Source organism: Pollicipes pollicipes, unplaced genomic scaffold (assembly GCF_011947565.3).
Source record: "Pollicipes pollicipes isolate AB1234 unplaced genomic scaffold, Ppol_2.1 Scaffold_7261;HRSCAF=8764_pilon_pilon_pilon, whole genome shotgun sequence".
Taxonomy (NCBI): Eukaryota; Metazoa; Arthropoda; class Thecostraca; order Pollicipedomorpha; family Pollicipedidae; genus Pollicipes; species Pollicipes pollicipes.
The window spans coordinates 29,488,494-29,503,608 of NW_023597054.1; the positions used below are offsets into that span (position 1 = coordinate 29,488,494).

The 15,115-nt window shown below is 55.4% G+C and overlaps 1 protein-coding gene across 1 annotated transcript in view; it reads left to right on the top strand.

The window, feature by feature from the left end:
* Positions 1 to 15,115, top strand: part of LOC119111282 (dynein heavy chain 10, axonemal-like) — a 58,051-nt gene that overhangs the window by 17,809 nt on the left and 25,127 nt on the right. The window contains 27 exon segments of the mRNA XM_037235101.1: positions 63 to 178; positions 417 to 516; positions 940 to 1,079; positions 1,515 to 1,636; positions 2,168 to 2,293; positions 2,532 to 2,654; positions 2,967 to 3,097; positions 3,344 to 3,532; positions 3,899 to 4,071; positions 4,351 to 4,516; positions 4,702 to 4,860; positions 5,163 to 5,281; positions 6,083 to 6,218; positions 6,914 to 7,048; positions 7,470 to 7,592; positions 8,123 to 8,333; positions 8,778 to 8,965; positions 9,429 to 9,521; positions 9,838 to 9,990; positions 10,221 to 10,332; positions 10,767 to 10,893; positions 11,334 to 11,421; positions 11,619 to 11,807; positions 13,132 to 13,326; positions 13,758 to 13,938; positions 14,159 to 14,338; positions 14,693 to 14,786. Coding sequence (XP_037090996.1) covers positions 63 to 178; positions 417 to 516; positions 940 to 1,079; positions 1,515 to 1,636; positions 2,168 to 2,293; positions 2,532 to 2,654; positions 2,967 to 3,097; positions 3,344 to 3,532; positions 3,899 to 4,071; positions 4,351 to 4,516; positions 4,702 to 4,860; positions 5,163 to 5,281; positions 6,083 to 6,218; positions 6,914 to 7,048; positions 7,470 to 7,592; positions 8,123 to 8,333; positions 8,778 to 8,965; positions 9,429 to 9,521; positions 9,838 to 9,990; positions 10,221 to 10,332; positions 10,767 to 10,893; positions 11,334 to 11,421; positions 11,619 to 11,807; positions 13,132 to 13,326; positions 13,758 to 13,938; positions 14,159 to 14,338; positions 14,693 to 14,786 — 3,869 coding nt within the window.

Consider the following 15,115-nt stretch of genomic DNA (forward strand, 5'->3'; position numbering starts at 1 on the left):
CGCTCCGCTGTGCCCCGCTAGCCCGCGGCACGTGACTGTATGGCTGGGACCGCACCCCGCAGGTGGTTGACGGCAGAGTGGAGGACTGGATGAACAGCGTGCTGGCGGAGATGTGGAGGACCAACAGGTTCCTCACCAAGAAGGCCATCTACGAGTACGCCAAGACAACAAAACCGAGGTGTGTGCAGGGTACCGTTGGAGGGATCGGGGTCCTCTTATCGTGTCGGCGAGTGGCGCTAACCACACTACAGAGCGGGATCGATGTCCTGGCTAGCTGTAGCGGTCGGTACAGATACAACAGATGTTACGGGTGCGAAAGGGTGTCGCGCGGATGGGGGCCGACCTACGCTCGCGGGCGGCAGTGTGCACCTCCGCACAGAACACACTGACGGCGATGCACTGCTGTGCTTCGGCAGAGCTCAGTGGATGCTGGACTACCAGGGTATGATCTGCCTGGCGGCTAACCAAGTGTGGTGGACGGCAGAGGTGGAGGAAGTGTTCCGACTCGTGAAGAAGGTCAGTTTGCGTCTTTATGCCCTTCCATTTCGTTTCAGTTTTAGCTGCCGTTTCCACATTTTTCGTTTTGGTCTAAGTAGCTGTTCAGGCCAGACACCGCTCGGTTTATGCGTAATCGGTTTGTTGCGTCCTGAGCCGCGGTTGGGGTGCTCTCGGGCGCACCGGACATATAAGGCCGATTTCGAGCGCCCTGTCACGGGACTCCTACAATTTTGGACTGGCTCAGAAGTCCCGACTTCGAATGCCGCACACTGGTTTAAACGTTCCACTGATCCCGATCGCGACAGTCATTATCAACAGTTGACACACAGGTGAACAAAGCGGTAGTTATACGAGTTGGTGAGTTAGTGATCGATGTTTGGATGACTTGCATGCGTAGTGGGAAGCGTCGGTGATTCTTACCGAGCCCACGTCGACCCCCAGGGAAACAAGCGCGCGATGAAGGAGTACCTGGCCACGCTGAACCAGCAGCTGGACGAGCTGGTGCTGATCGTGCGCACTGAACTCACCCCTAACGATCGCAAGAAGATAAACACCGTGCTCATCATAGACGTGCACGCCAGGTATGAGGCGGCTGTTAGTGTTCGGGTCGGAACCGGCAATTTGTTTACGGAACTTTCGGGTGTTGTATTTTTGCGTTTCATATACCATGCTGTGGTTTATGAAATGGATACGGAACGTTGATTTGGGAGTGATTCATCTTGTGATATTGTCAGGGTTGCCTTATAAGCAGACTGTCCAACTTGGTGAGGGAGGTCTTAACACTACCAATCCCTGCGATAATTGCGACTGCGGGAAAGGTTTCATTTCCGCCTTGGCGGCGTATCCACTTTCCGACGGTTTTTTCATGTACCCACATCAAGGTGCGCGACGTTATCGTGCTCCTAACGTGCTCCAAAGGCGTCATGACACAAACTCACCCAATGCGCGCATGACACACGCCCGGTCCCGCTGGGGGCATCCCCAGCTGACAGCCACGAACTTCCGCATGTGTTCAGGGACATCATAGAGGCCTTTGTGAGGGACAGCATCCTGGACCAGACGGAGTTTGAGTGGGAGAGCCAGCTGCGCTTCTACTGGATGCGAGAGCCCGACAGCCTCATTGTCCATCAGTGTACCGGTAATGTGCCCAGATGGAGGCAGCTGTGTACAGGGCGTTCGTGGCGAGACGTGTGGACGGTGGAGAGTACTTGGTCGTGTGCTCGAGACCCATATATGGTCAAGATCTCCGTCCGGGTGCGTTAACTGTACTCGGTTAGACTATATTTTGCCTCGAAATGTCGCGCGTCAACATTTCAGGAGGATCTTTAGACCAAAACTGACACCGTGGCATGCCACTCCAAGCTCAAAGGAATATAACCTTAATTTTTACACAAACACGATCTTCCAACAAACATGATATGTGCTTGTCATGCTGCGCAAAACTGAACTATCAACTCCTATGTATCAGAAAAATGGTACTGGAACAGCGCGCACATGGTGAGGTAGTGTTACGCTGAAGCAGTTGTTCCGCGTCTTCTGTCGTTATGGTCTTTCCGTCCTGTTCTATAGTTTATAGTGTGTAGACTATCGCTATCACTAGCCCTGTTTACTGCTGGTCGTCTCCGCGGTGGTCAGCACACTGACGCGGCACCGTCGCGTGGGGTGGCAGGTCAGTTCAACTACGGCTACGAGTACATGGGCCTGAACGGGCGGCTGGTGATCACGCCGCTGACGGACCGCATCTACCTGACCATCACGCAGGCTCTCTCCATGAACCTGGGCGGCGCGCCGGCAGGTGGGCACGCCTCAGGCGTCGGCCGGGCCGCCCGGCGCGTCACGGCGTCGGCAGCGCCGCTACGCCGCCACGGCGCTGTCACTGGAAGTCGCTGATGAAGGGTTGATGCTCTCAGTCGAGGGGTGTGGTCGGTGCGTTGGCCACTTTGAGAAGGTGTGCCGAGGGAATGCGTGCTGTTTGGAGAGTTTGCTGAGGTAGCTGCTGATGGCGATTACTTACAGCTGACTGGCCGTTGCAGGTCCGGCCGGCACAGGCAAGACGGAGACGACCAAGGATCTGGCCAAGGCGCTGGGTCTGCTCTGCGTGGTCACCAACTGCGGAGAGGGCATGGACTATAAAGCCGTCGGGAAGATCTTCTCCGGTAATGACTGATTGAGGCTACAGCTTACTGACTATTGATCATTTACACCATGCATAGACGGTCGGAGAAAACGTGCTGAAATTTTACTTCCACGAACAACGTTCTGTGCCTACGTGTTAAGTAGTCTACTTAGTCTCTAGTAGCCTACGTCACCTTTTGTGTGCATAAGAATTATGAAGGAGCCTTGTTAGGAAGGATGTTGACGATGGATGCGGTACAGTCGTTATGGCAGAGTTATGTTCCTCATCGCACGCTATGTGCCCAGATACAGTATGAATGAGAGGCAGTGAATAACACGGCTGCCCGGGTCAGGCCTGTGCCAAAGTGGAGCCTGGGGCTGCTTCGACGAGTTCAACCGCATCGAGATCTCCGTCATCTCCGTCATATCGACCCAGCTGCAGACCATCCGTAACGCTCTGGTCAAGAAGCTGGCCAAGTTTCACGTGAGTGGGCCACTGCAGCAGTAAAGGACGTGGACAGCCTCAATGTCAGCCGGCTTCGCTGTATGGTCGGCACTGCCAACCGGCGGCACAATATACGTGATCACTGAACGTCGCTTTAGTTCGGCATGTCGCGGTGCGATATGACGTGAGCCCCAGCTGCAGTGACGTCCCCCGCGCTGGAGCCGGGAGGGATCTGGCGCCAAATTCCTGCATTCAGCAGCAGCTGATACGGACGTGGTGTTGCAGTTTGAGGGCCAGGAGATCGTGATGGACCCGAAGGTGGGCATGTTCATCACGATGAACCCCGGGTACGCCGGCCGCACGGAGCTCCCCGAGTCGGTGAAGGCGCTCTTCCGGCCGGTGGTGTGTATCGTGCCCGACCTGCAGATGATCTGCCTCATCATGCTGTTCTCGGAGGGATTCCTGCAGGCCAAGGTACCGTGTGGCCAGCCGACAGCCCGCGGCTGGGTGCGACCGCCCGGTGGCGGCGGTGTATGCCATTTGAGAGAGGGGTATGACGACTTCCGCCTTCTGGGCGGCTGCAAACAGGACAACGCAACGCTTCACGGCGCTGAATGTTTGCCGTTTCGATGCCTGCGATGATTGATTTGCGACCGCACTTGCAAAAGGGTATAACGCAATGCTTAAGGAAAAAACACAAGGGAGTGAGTGAATTTATTTAGACATTAAATAAAATCCTTCGACAGTCGACCATCACGCGTTTTTTTCTGGAAATGAAAGCTTTCCCGTGAAAATACTTGCGCTATTATAACAACCGTATGCGGTGTTGCCCATTTCCAGACCCTGGCTAAGAAAATGACGGTGCTGTATAAGTTGTCTAAGGAGCAACTTTCCAAGCAGCACCACTACGACTTTGGTCTGCGAAACATCAAGGCGGTGCTGGTGCGGGCCGGAGAACTGAAGCGAATCACCCAGGACATGCCGGAGGACATGATACTGATGAAATCTCTCAAGTAAGGACGTAGGGAGACAGAATGGCGTTTTAAAATTGAGAGCTTTTTCAGGGTTGTCAAACCGGATGACATGATTTAATTCAACCTGGTAACTGCTAGACCCAACTGCCCGGTGTTTGCTGTAGTCATCTTGTTCCATTAACTGTTGTTCCTCGCGAAAAGTGGGCTTGAATTAGGGTACGTCCTAATGAAAGTTATGCTGATTATGCGTGCAACCCTGTATCCATCGTGACACGAGTTGCCCTTGTGATGACTGTAGCCGTTTCCGTGTGCCCTCAGAGACATGAATTTCGCCCGGTTTACGTACGAGGACGCGCCGCTGTTCCTGGGCCTGCTGAACGACCTGTTCCCGGGCGTCGAGTGTCCCCAGGAGACGGACGAGAAGCTGAGTGCGGCTGTCGACCAGGCCATCGTCGACAAAAACTACACCAACCTGCCCAAACAGGTGCCGATCGGGGCCGCGGAGGCCGCCCACAGACGTCCAGGCGGGCGGGCGGGCTGGGCTGTGAAAACGCTGGCCGACGTCGGCACGGAAGCTGGCTTCACATGCAGTGGCTCTGTTGCAATGCTGGGAAACGCGCCTCACTGGCAGCAGACTGACGGCTTGTTCTACTCGCTGCGTGCCGGCAGACAGAGAAGGTGATCCAGATGTACGAGATCATGAAGACCCGCCACACCACCATGGTGATCGGCCCGACCGGCGGCGGCAAGTCCGTCATCATCAAGACACTGCGCGACGCCCAGACTATCATGGGCTTCCCGACCAAGATCTACACCCTTAACGCCAAGGTGCGTTACGTTGTACGCACGTTTTCCCGAAAGTCACGCGTGTTGCTTAAAGTGTGTCTAATGGTCAGCACTGAACTCTGCCGGATGCACGCCCGAACGCGGTGTCTAGGAAACAGTGTGGCTGTGCAAAGCTTATACGGGGTCAGCAGCGAGGTGTCTGCGACTGCTCGAGTCGCGCACCCACTGTGACATCGCGTCTGCTTTGCACCGCAACGTTGCGGTGTGTCTGGCTGGACCACGCGGCTGACTGGGCGGACAGCAGCCTGTAGTGGCTCTGAGCTGACGTGGTGCGCCGCCGGCAGGCCTGCTCCGTGCTGGAGCTGTACGGTGTGCTGGACCCGATCACGCGGGACTGGACCGACGGCCTGCTCTCGAACATCTTCAGGGAGATCAACAAGCCCACCGAGAAGCCAGAGTTTCGGTCAGCCGTTACCGATGGCGTACATGCATGCGGTGAACTTGGCCGAAAGGTTTCGTAGGGTGGCTTTGTTACCAGGACCTTTCACGCAATCGGTATCAAATGACAGTTGCGTGTCACATATTTGCGTCGTGCAATTTGTCAGCACGCACAAAGTCATGGTCCGAAGGCACAAATCTAAGCTTAACAATACTTTAGCCGGTTACATATCATTGCGCGTCATTTGAGCAAATCTTGTGGGGCAAATGACACGTCGCTAACCATATTTGTTCAGTGACGTACAGTTGGTAGCTGCGTTGATACCAATGTACGGGTTCATTGAAGCTTCTATGCCTGCTTCAACTCCACCCCAATATACATCCTGGAAATTTGTACTTAAATGCATCCCGGAAAATATATATCCATATGCGCACTTACACATGACACAACTTTTCGCGTATCTTCTTTGTATGATCGTGTATGCCGCTGTTTAAGTTTTCTTCCGGAATACCTTAATTTCCACTGCTGCATCACCTCTCTGTTTTACTTCATGAGCCTCTAGTGTTCAGTCTGTCCCACAAACCCATAGCCAAAGCCGTGGTGGCCCAGTCGGCCCTGGACAGGCGGTATGATGTCGCCCGCCTCTGCCGCTCGGCGCCTCGGCGCTGCCGGCCGAGCGCGCATCTGAACGCGGCCGAGCGCGCCTCTGACCGCGGCCGAGCGCGCCTCTGACCACGGCCGAGCTCACCTCGGACCACGGCCGAGCTCACCTCTGACCACGGCCGAGCTCACCTCTGACCACGGCCGCCTGCGTGTCGCCGCCAGCTATGTGCTATTTGACGGTGACGTGGACGCGCTCTGGGTGGAGAACATGAACTCGGTGATGGACGACAACAAGCTGCTGACGCTGGCCAACGGCGAGCGGATCCGTCTGCAGAAACACTGCGCACTGCTCTTCGAGGTCGGTCCTCGGCTGGGCCGGAGGAGCTAAAAAGCGCAACTGGGATGCTCGTGGCTGCGTGGGCACGCTTGTCTGGATCAACTGCGGTACATTAAGCTTATGAGTCAACTGTCGTTGCTCGGATAGTTACAATCTTCTGTAATCAGCATCGTACTAAAGAGCACGCCAGCAGTTGGCTTTGCTGTCATTATTACTGTAAACAGCCAGCTCGCTTTAGCCCTGTCGCTTCCAACCGTGGGAGATTCCTGCTGTGCAACATTCTTGGTGTGTTGTATTCGTATTGTGGTGACCGTGATGTTCCTCTATGATATACTCACGTGGTTGCTTTATGGTCGCTTGTCCCTGGGAAGGCACACAGTGGGCAGTTCTGGTACAGCTCAGTCGTGGGCTTCGCTGCGGATCGTATCGGATGCCCTTTGATTGCGCTCTTCTTGGAGTAATAACGCACGTACTGATTCCAAACGTCCCTGTGTCCGGATCGATGGAGCCACATCCCGCAGACACATGCGACGGCCACCTGCTTTCACAGTCACGTGATGGCATGCTCTGTCTCCTGTTTACTGCCATGTCATGTGTTCGTTGGTGACGATTGGTGCTCATGTTGTGCTCGGATGATGTGCAGTACAGCGCGCCAGCGTCGCGCGGTCGTCACTGCTAGCCTTGCGTTAACGGCGCGCCGCTGGACCGCCCGCTAGGTGGGAGACCTGCAGTACGCCTCGCCGGCCACCGTCTCTCGCTGCGGCATGGTGTATGTGGACCCGAAGGACCTCGGCTACAGGCCCTTCTGGGACCGCTGGACCGCCAGTGAGCAGTGCTGTGACCCTCGCAACGTGTCATAAGCAATGCATGACCCTTTTTATGTGGATGGGTTAGTTGTATGGCTTGCGTAGGAGATGGCTGGGACGTTTTCGCGTCAGGTGCTAAAATGTCAAAAAATAATGTTGTTTCGTTCCGCGCGTCTCATAATCTGCTCCGACCCATCCCTGTCTCTCAACTTTGAAAGTGGCAATCGCTAACGACTTATTCTTCTTTGCCTGGATCGTTTTCCAAACTCTCGGAAACGACCAGCGGATAACCATAAAAACAAGGATCTATCTCCTGAAATCTGCAACGAGTCGCACACAGCCGCTGATTAATTAGTACTCCGTCGGTTAGCGTCAGTCCGTATTGAACTGAAACCGAAGGCATCAAGCCGTATAGACATTCCAGCACCACCGCTCTGCGGCAGGCCGCCCGGCAGCCGAGCTGCAGGAGCTGAACACGCTCTTCGAGAAATACGTGCCCGCCGGGCTGGACCTGATTCTGGAGGGTCTGATCGAGGGGCGGCAGGAGGCCAAGCTCCACACTATAGTGCCGCTTACAAACCTCAATATGGTGAGGCTCCGCTTTATGTGCTATGTTTTCTGTTGACATTGCCACGCGCCTGGGAGTGTGCGAACGAGTTCGTAATGGCTGGGAGAGGTGTGGGAAACAAACATAAAAAATCACTGAAAACCCGGGTTATCGCCGTATGCGCTCGGAATTCCTTCTAGCATGGCATAAACCAGCATTGTATGTTCTCGATTTGCTTAGCTCTACTTGTAGGACTCAAAGCTATCATTTTCAACTTGGGTTTACTCACATATAAATTCCTGTAATAAATTTGATAAGGGTTGTGGCTTGGTTAGAGTCGGGCTGGAAACGCGTGTCGCTTGGGCCGTTAGTACATATTTCCCAGTCACGCACGGCTGGCTACATGTGTTAACGACGAAGATGTGTCAGCCTCTTGAATCGCTGAGGGATTCCGGTGAATTTCCCGATGAAGGTCTTCTGTTAAATGAACCCTGACCATAGCACGCTTGCGAAAAGAACGACGCGCGATACGTTGCCGACATGTGTTTGTGCGCCGTGTTGGCGTCTGGCAGGTGGTGCAGCTGGCGAGCATGATCGACGCGCTGGTTGGCGCCGGCGAGCCGTGTCCCGAGGACCAGCTGGAGCCGGTGTTCCTGCAAGCGCTGTACTGGTCGCTGGGCGCCGGCCTGGAGGACGCCGACCGCGTCCGCTTCAACGACCTGATCCGGGACTGCGCCAACATGCCCGGCCTGGCCGACGAGGGCCCGCGCCGGGCCAAAGCAGGTGGGCGGCGGGTCGGGAGCCGCCTGACGTACCGCGGCGAGGACCGAGAAAGCTCACAGACGGGTTAGCGGCGTTCGCCAACGCTGGTAACACCGCGACACCTGCCGCACAAGCCACGAAGGGAAAGGGAGAAAAAACGAGTGCTGGGGAATGCGTGCTTAACGAGGATGGTGGAAACGCTAAATATTAGCTGCTGAGAACGATCTGATCAAACCCATGCACGGCACGAGCAAGGGAGACATGTCTCACAGACAGCATCTTAACGAATAATTAATGTGGTCGTTTCTCTGGCGTGAGCTGCGTCTTTTTATGTTATTGAGACCGCCGTACACCGTTCTAAGCAGCGTCAAAAGTTCTTGTGTCTCACGCAGTAGAAGTTGTTTCTGTGGCATTTTTTTGCTGAGCTGTATCATGCGCTCAACATTTGCATTATGTGTTCCCCAGACGAATGGCCAACAACAGAAGAAACGTTGTTTGACTACTTCTGGGACATTGAAAGCGTCGTGTGGGTGCCGTGGAGGGACAAAGTGCCCGAGTACATACACGACCCCGCTGTCAAGTTCAATGATATCCTGGTTCCGACCGTGGACACAGTGCGCAGCACGTGGCTCCTACATCTGATGACAGAGAAGGTATTCTGCTCTGTTAGGAACTCGTCCACCGGCACGATTCATTGGGCTGTTGAGAACAGTCATAGGGATAGTCCCGGATTTTCTGGTATGTCTCGGATTTTCGATACGACATATGGGCCGGTTATTGGACATATGGAATGCACTTTATATTGATTTGGGGTGAATTGATCGGTTAGATTATTAGATTATGGTGTTCACGCACAACGAAGGCGCAGTCACGACTGCTGATGAGCCGAGGCATGGTCACGATCGCTGATGAACCGAGGCACGGTCACAACCGCTGATGAGCCGAAGCGCAGTCACGACCGCTGATGAGCCGAGGCACAGTCACTGCCGCTGATGACAGGCGTTGATCGTCGGAAATGCTCTATCGCTGTGTAACACAGTCTAGCGCTCAGCCGTCTGCCATTCCTTATCGGTGCGGTGGGTCCGAGGCGTAGCTCACCGCTGACATGCTGGGCAGATCAGGAAGCCGGTCGTGCTGGTGGGGGAGTCAGGCACCAGCAAGACGGCCACCACCTCCACCTACCTGCGTGGGCTCGACTCTTCAATCCATGTGAGAGCCGCGCTTGATGCCTGAACTGCTCTGACCCCTTCCCTCTGATCCAGTCTCACTCACTCTGTTCGTTACGTGTGTCTCCAATGGCGTACACTCCGAGTGCTGAGATGCGGTCGGCGCCATGGCGGATAGGCCTCGGGAGCGAAGTTTACGCGTTACACTGAAAGTTGCAGGGCCCTTTCAGCGTGGCCTGTTCCGTGATTACGTTTGAAGTTTGTTGATGTTCGGCAAAGCGGACGTATCCCGCTACTCTTCGACCCGGTCATATTCCGTGGCTGGACAGCCTGTTGATGAACCGGCGCGGTTGTGGCAGGTGCTGCTGTGCATGAACTTCTCGTCGCGCACAACCTCGATGGACGTCCAGCGCAACCTGGAAAGCAACGTGGAGAAGCGGACGAAGGATTCGTTCGGTCCGCCGCCCGGCAAGCGGCTTATCGTCTTCATTGACGACATGAACATGCCCAGGGTGCGTAGAGGGAAGCCAGGGGCGTCGCATTCCGCCCTCCGCTGCTGGGCTGTTGGCTTAGCGGCCGCCAGTAGGCTGCGGCCGTGCGGATTTATGGTCAGATTATCTGTAGCCTATTGCTTTGTGTGTGATGAGTTTGGTCTGGGTCGTTGCATGTTTTCTTGCGACGCAGGGGGTGGCTCTGCCGAACACCAAGAGCACCGTTCAGTGGTGGTGCGTGGTGTTCCTAGGTGGATGAATACGGAACGCAGCAGGCAATAGCCCTGCTCAAGCTGCTGCTGGAGAAGGGTGGACTGTTCGACCGTGGCAAGGATCTCAACTGGAAGCTCCTGAAGGATATCGGTCAGTTGCGTAGCCACCCTCACCACCGTACTGCACAGGCTGTATTCGCCCTGAGGTTTTCACTCAGCTGCGATCTCCGAATCAATCACCGCATCGTAACGCTACAGTTCAAACACTGCAGCTGGGCTGGGCTGGGCTGGGCTGGGCTGGGCTGGGCCGGGCTGAGCCGGGCTGGGCCGGGCTGCGCCGGGCTGGGCCGGGCCGGGCCGGGCCGGGCTGGGCCGGGCTGGGCCGGGCTGGGCCGGGCTGGGCCGGGCTGGGCTGGGCCGGGCTGGGCCGGGCCGGGCCGGGCTGGGCCGGGCTGGGCCGGGCTGGGCCGGGCTGGGCCGGGCCGGGCTGGGCTGGGCTGGGCTGGGCTGGGCTGGGCTGGACTGGACTATATAAAACGCCTGAGCCCTTTGATTCTTTAGTCGTATTCCACCGGGTTCCCGCAGGCTACGTGGCGGCCATGGGCAAAGCCGGCGGCGGCCGGAACGTCATGGACCCGCGCTTCCTGTCGCTGTTCTCCGTGTTCACCATGGCCTCGCCGGGCGACGAGTCGCTGCGGCACATCTTCAACAGGTGACTGACGCCTGGTTGGCCGGGCGCTGGCGTAGCCGGGCGCCGCCGCTCGGAGAATGTCCTGCAGCCTGAGCGACGAGCTTACCCTATCTGAACAGGCCAAGATAATTATCGGCATTTTTAGTTGATGCTGTCAGGTACGTCTGGGTGCGTGGTGCGTGGCTGTAACGCGGTGCTGCGATGCTTCGGCGTGGTGCCGCGGTTCTGCGGTGCTGCAACGCGGTGCTGCGATGCTGCGGCGTGGTGCTGCGGTGCTACGGTGCTGCGCTGCCGCGGTGCTGCGCTGCCGCGGTGCCGCAGCTGGGTCGCTACGCACTGAGCTGTGCTGCAGCTGATCACTGTACGTTTGTTTTGCCGATGACTTGCTGAACGCGTTTTGCCAAAAGCTGCAAGGCATGTTTACGTTTGCACACACGAGGCCCATCTGTCTCTGTCTGCAGCATTCTCGCTGGTCATCTGCAGCCGTTTGATTCGGCCATCTCTGAGCTGGCCACGCCGCTCACGAAAGCGACCATGCAGCTGTATCAGGTATGCGGGGCGGATGACGCCCTCCGAACTTGGCTATAAGACGGCGTTGCGCCGCTTGCGCTCCGTTTGAAGAAACCTGAATGCCAGTGCACCGTGAATGGTTTGTCTCGATCTTGCTTAAGACGTTATTCCACTCCAAGTGTCACCACACTACGCATTCTGGCGTCAGTTTCATGTCATGCCTCGCCACGTCCTAGGCCATCGTGCGGTTGCTGCCTCCGACGCCGTCACGCTTCCACTACCTGTTCAATCTGCGAGACCTGTCGCGCATCTTCGGCGGCCTCTGCCAAACCAGCCCTGAGCGCTTCACCAAAAGCAAGCAGATGGTGCGCTGCTGGAGGAACGAATGCCTGCGCGTGTTTGCCGACCGCCTGATCGACGACAAGGTACGACGGCGTGGGCGACTGGAGCGGCCGCACGGGGCCCATCCGTCCATGGTCCTGCGTGCTTGCCCCTGTCGAGAGATGGGAGCAGCCACGGATGGCTCCCAGAGAGTCGATTTATTACCGTAGAGGTTTTACTGTAAAAACGTTGCAAGTTTACTTTTGGGCACCAAACGGTCCACTTTACGGCCTTAGCCGGTCGCCGTCCATTGGCCGCACATAGTCACCCCGCTCGCCGGGTGTCTTCATTGTCGGTTGGGTGGCGCACGTCTCGTCATAGGCCTGGCCGGGCTGGTTATGTGCACCTACTAGAATCATCCCTCATAAATCTGCCTCGTTTTAGGCAATTGAATATCTGGCTTTGCAGTAAAAGAAAAAAATGTACCCTGTAAAGTCGCTGACCTGTAGCAGGTCAAAGTCAGGTCATGGCTATCAGCGAAGGCAATTCAAAGGGAATTGTTCATGTGGTGTGACATCGGTGTGATAGACGAAGTCGTACTGCCTTGAGATCGTTTTTTCAAATTATAAGACAATTCAAGTCATGATCACGTTTGCCAACTAAGAACAGATCAAGGTCAAAACCAAACCGCTTTTCTACTGGAAAACATGTTTGCTGTGGTAGATGTGAACTGTCATTTGGAACTCCTGGATCAAAAGGATGCCAAAAGATTACTTTTTTACTTCATGATGGTGAGATGACTGACCGAAAATGACCTCGATTAGCCTTTTGCTGTAAGAAGCATGGCGCCTAGGGTAGTGCGTGACGCCGATCGTGGATTCATGGGTAAAAAGGATATTGCTTTCTTTCGTGATTGCTGCCCTGATAAGCTGAAGTCTGGTCGTTGGCCTGATATTAGCATCAGCGACCTTTTACTATCAAAGGTATTTAGGCTAGCGCTGGCTACGGGAGGAGCTCTGATGACAGTGCGGACAGAAATCTGGAGTTTGACATTATTCAATCGAAAGGGCAGCATAAAATTTGTTACAAAAACCCAGGGAACATAAAATTTGTTACAAATGAAGTCACCGGTATTCGGACCTGCGCCCTGAATTTGGTGTCTGTAGCTCTCTTACTTTTTTAACCTCAGTAGGGTAAATTGACCTCCACAGCACCCGAGCGGGTCGCAGTCAACCACCTACCCGAACGCGTGTTAAGGGAATGCTACAGGAGCAAATGACAAGGCACCACGCGGGTAAATAAGGAGACACTAAAGCGGAAATGAGACTCGTCTTCGACAAATGACCAGATGCCACAGAGCCGAAGGATGAGACGCTATAGGCGGCTGGTGGCGCAGCACCTGTCACCGAAGGCGTCACTCGTCTGCAGGACTATGCGGTGGTGTCTGGCCAGCTGGCACAGCTGCTGGCCGAGAACGTGGGCGAGCGGAGCGAGGAGTGGACTGACTACGTTCTGCGCGACCCCATCCTGTTCGGCGACTACCGCAACGCGCTCGAGGAGGACGTGCCGCGACTGTATGAGGACATGCAGGACTACGACGCCTCTAAGGCCCTCTTCCAGGAGGTGGGCAAGGGCAACTACTTTGGCCCAGCGTTAGGTGACTCTAGCGGGGCGCTGTGGTGCACAAATTATGATTATTGATGTGCTTCTACCGTCTATGTATACGAAAACAGTAGCAAGGTAATTCATGGACATCAAATTGGAACTCCCATCGTATATGGTCGCCCGTCGTAGTTGAGTGTCTTGTTGGGGATTATTTCCGTTTAGACAACTGTGAAGCCCATGTTCAAATACAAGCGAAGCGTGAAATAATGCCAGAATGGGGCGGCTGCGACCCAGATGTTTGACCAGTGCAGTGGCAGTCGTGGTGCCCGAGCCACGAGATTTACGCGGTCCTTGTGGCTACGACTGGGGGGATTTTGGAATCAGCGGTGCGCAGGCCGTCAGCTCGCATCACGCGCAGCCGGCATCAGGTGCTCCTGCCGCGTCCACAGATCATGGAGGAGTACAATGAGAGCGGTAACAACAAGCTACAGCTGGTGCTGTTTGACGACGCGCTGCAGCACCTGACGCGTATTCAGCGCGTGCTGCGCATGGTGCAGGGCCACGCCCTGCTGGTGGGCGTCGGTGGCAGCGGCAAGCAGAGTCTCACCCGGCTGGCCGCCTTCACTGCCGGTATGTGGGGCTCGGCCGTTGGCTGTCGGTGCCGCCTGTGCGTGCCGGTACCGGCGGCACTACTGACACACGCAGCGCCCAGCCGCCTCCCCTGGGCATCCGATGTGACGCCCGCCGACGCAGGATCAGTTGTGTCAGTCTGGCACGGCACCGGATCGTGGATGTTCGCGTTCGTCCAGTGATGGTGCTGAGGCTGTGTTTGTGTGTGGTCTGGCCGCAGGATGTGAGGTGTTCGAGATACAACTGAGCCGCGGTTATGGCGAGTCGTCGTTCCGCGACGACCTGAAGGTGCTGTACGACAAGCTGGGCCTGCAGAACAAGCAGGTGGTATTCCTCTTCTGCGACAACCATGTCGCCGAGGAGGGCTTCCTGGAGCTGGTCAACAACATGCTGACCTCGGGTGAGTTCTCGTCGCGTGCCATCGACTTGGAATGCTGGTCCGGGCTTATGGTTTTATGTTGTAGTTGTTGTTTTTACCAAAAGATAATTCATCTGATTTTGTTCCACGTTTCAAACTAATTATATGTGCCTGCATGGTTGCATGTTCATCTTTTTTGTCATGCAACAGAGCACAGTTGATAAGCAATGTGTTCTATGCAGTGTACGCCCGGCGAATTATATGGCCATGAATGGGTACCGATGTCGGGCATTGTTGAGGATCGTATACATACAGTGTTATGCATTGTAGCAGTAGATAATTTGTGTAGCCTGTTCAGATATGTGCTTCCTCAGCTGACCTAAATCACCGTTTCAGGTATGGTCCCAGCCCTGTTTGGAGAAGACGAAAAGGATCAGATTCTGGGAGCTGTGAGAGACGAAGCTGTTAAAGCAGGATACGCCATACAAAAGTCTGTACACTAGAGCTGTGCACTCGCCGGCCGTTAGTGGCTACGCGGCCTTCTGTAGCATTATCATCACATAAGTGCGTGGCTTATCCAGGTCATTGTTTTTTAAAGCAGGCTTACGAATATGGAGGGAAATGAAATGAACAGTACGCCAAATGTTGGCAAATGCTCTGTTTTAAAATGAAGGCTGGATTCTGTAATTGGGTTCTGCTCATACTTTAGGGGAACTGCTGACGATGGGCCGAGATCATGCGGATGCGGTGTTGGATGAGATCATGCCTCTGAGATGGGGGGGGGGGGGGGGGGGGGGAGGGCAACTCAGGGTTTGAGGT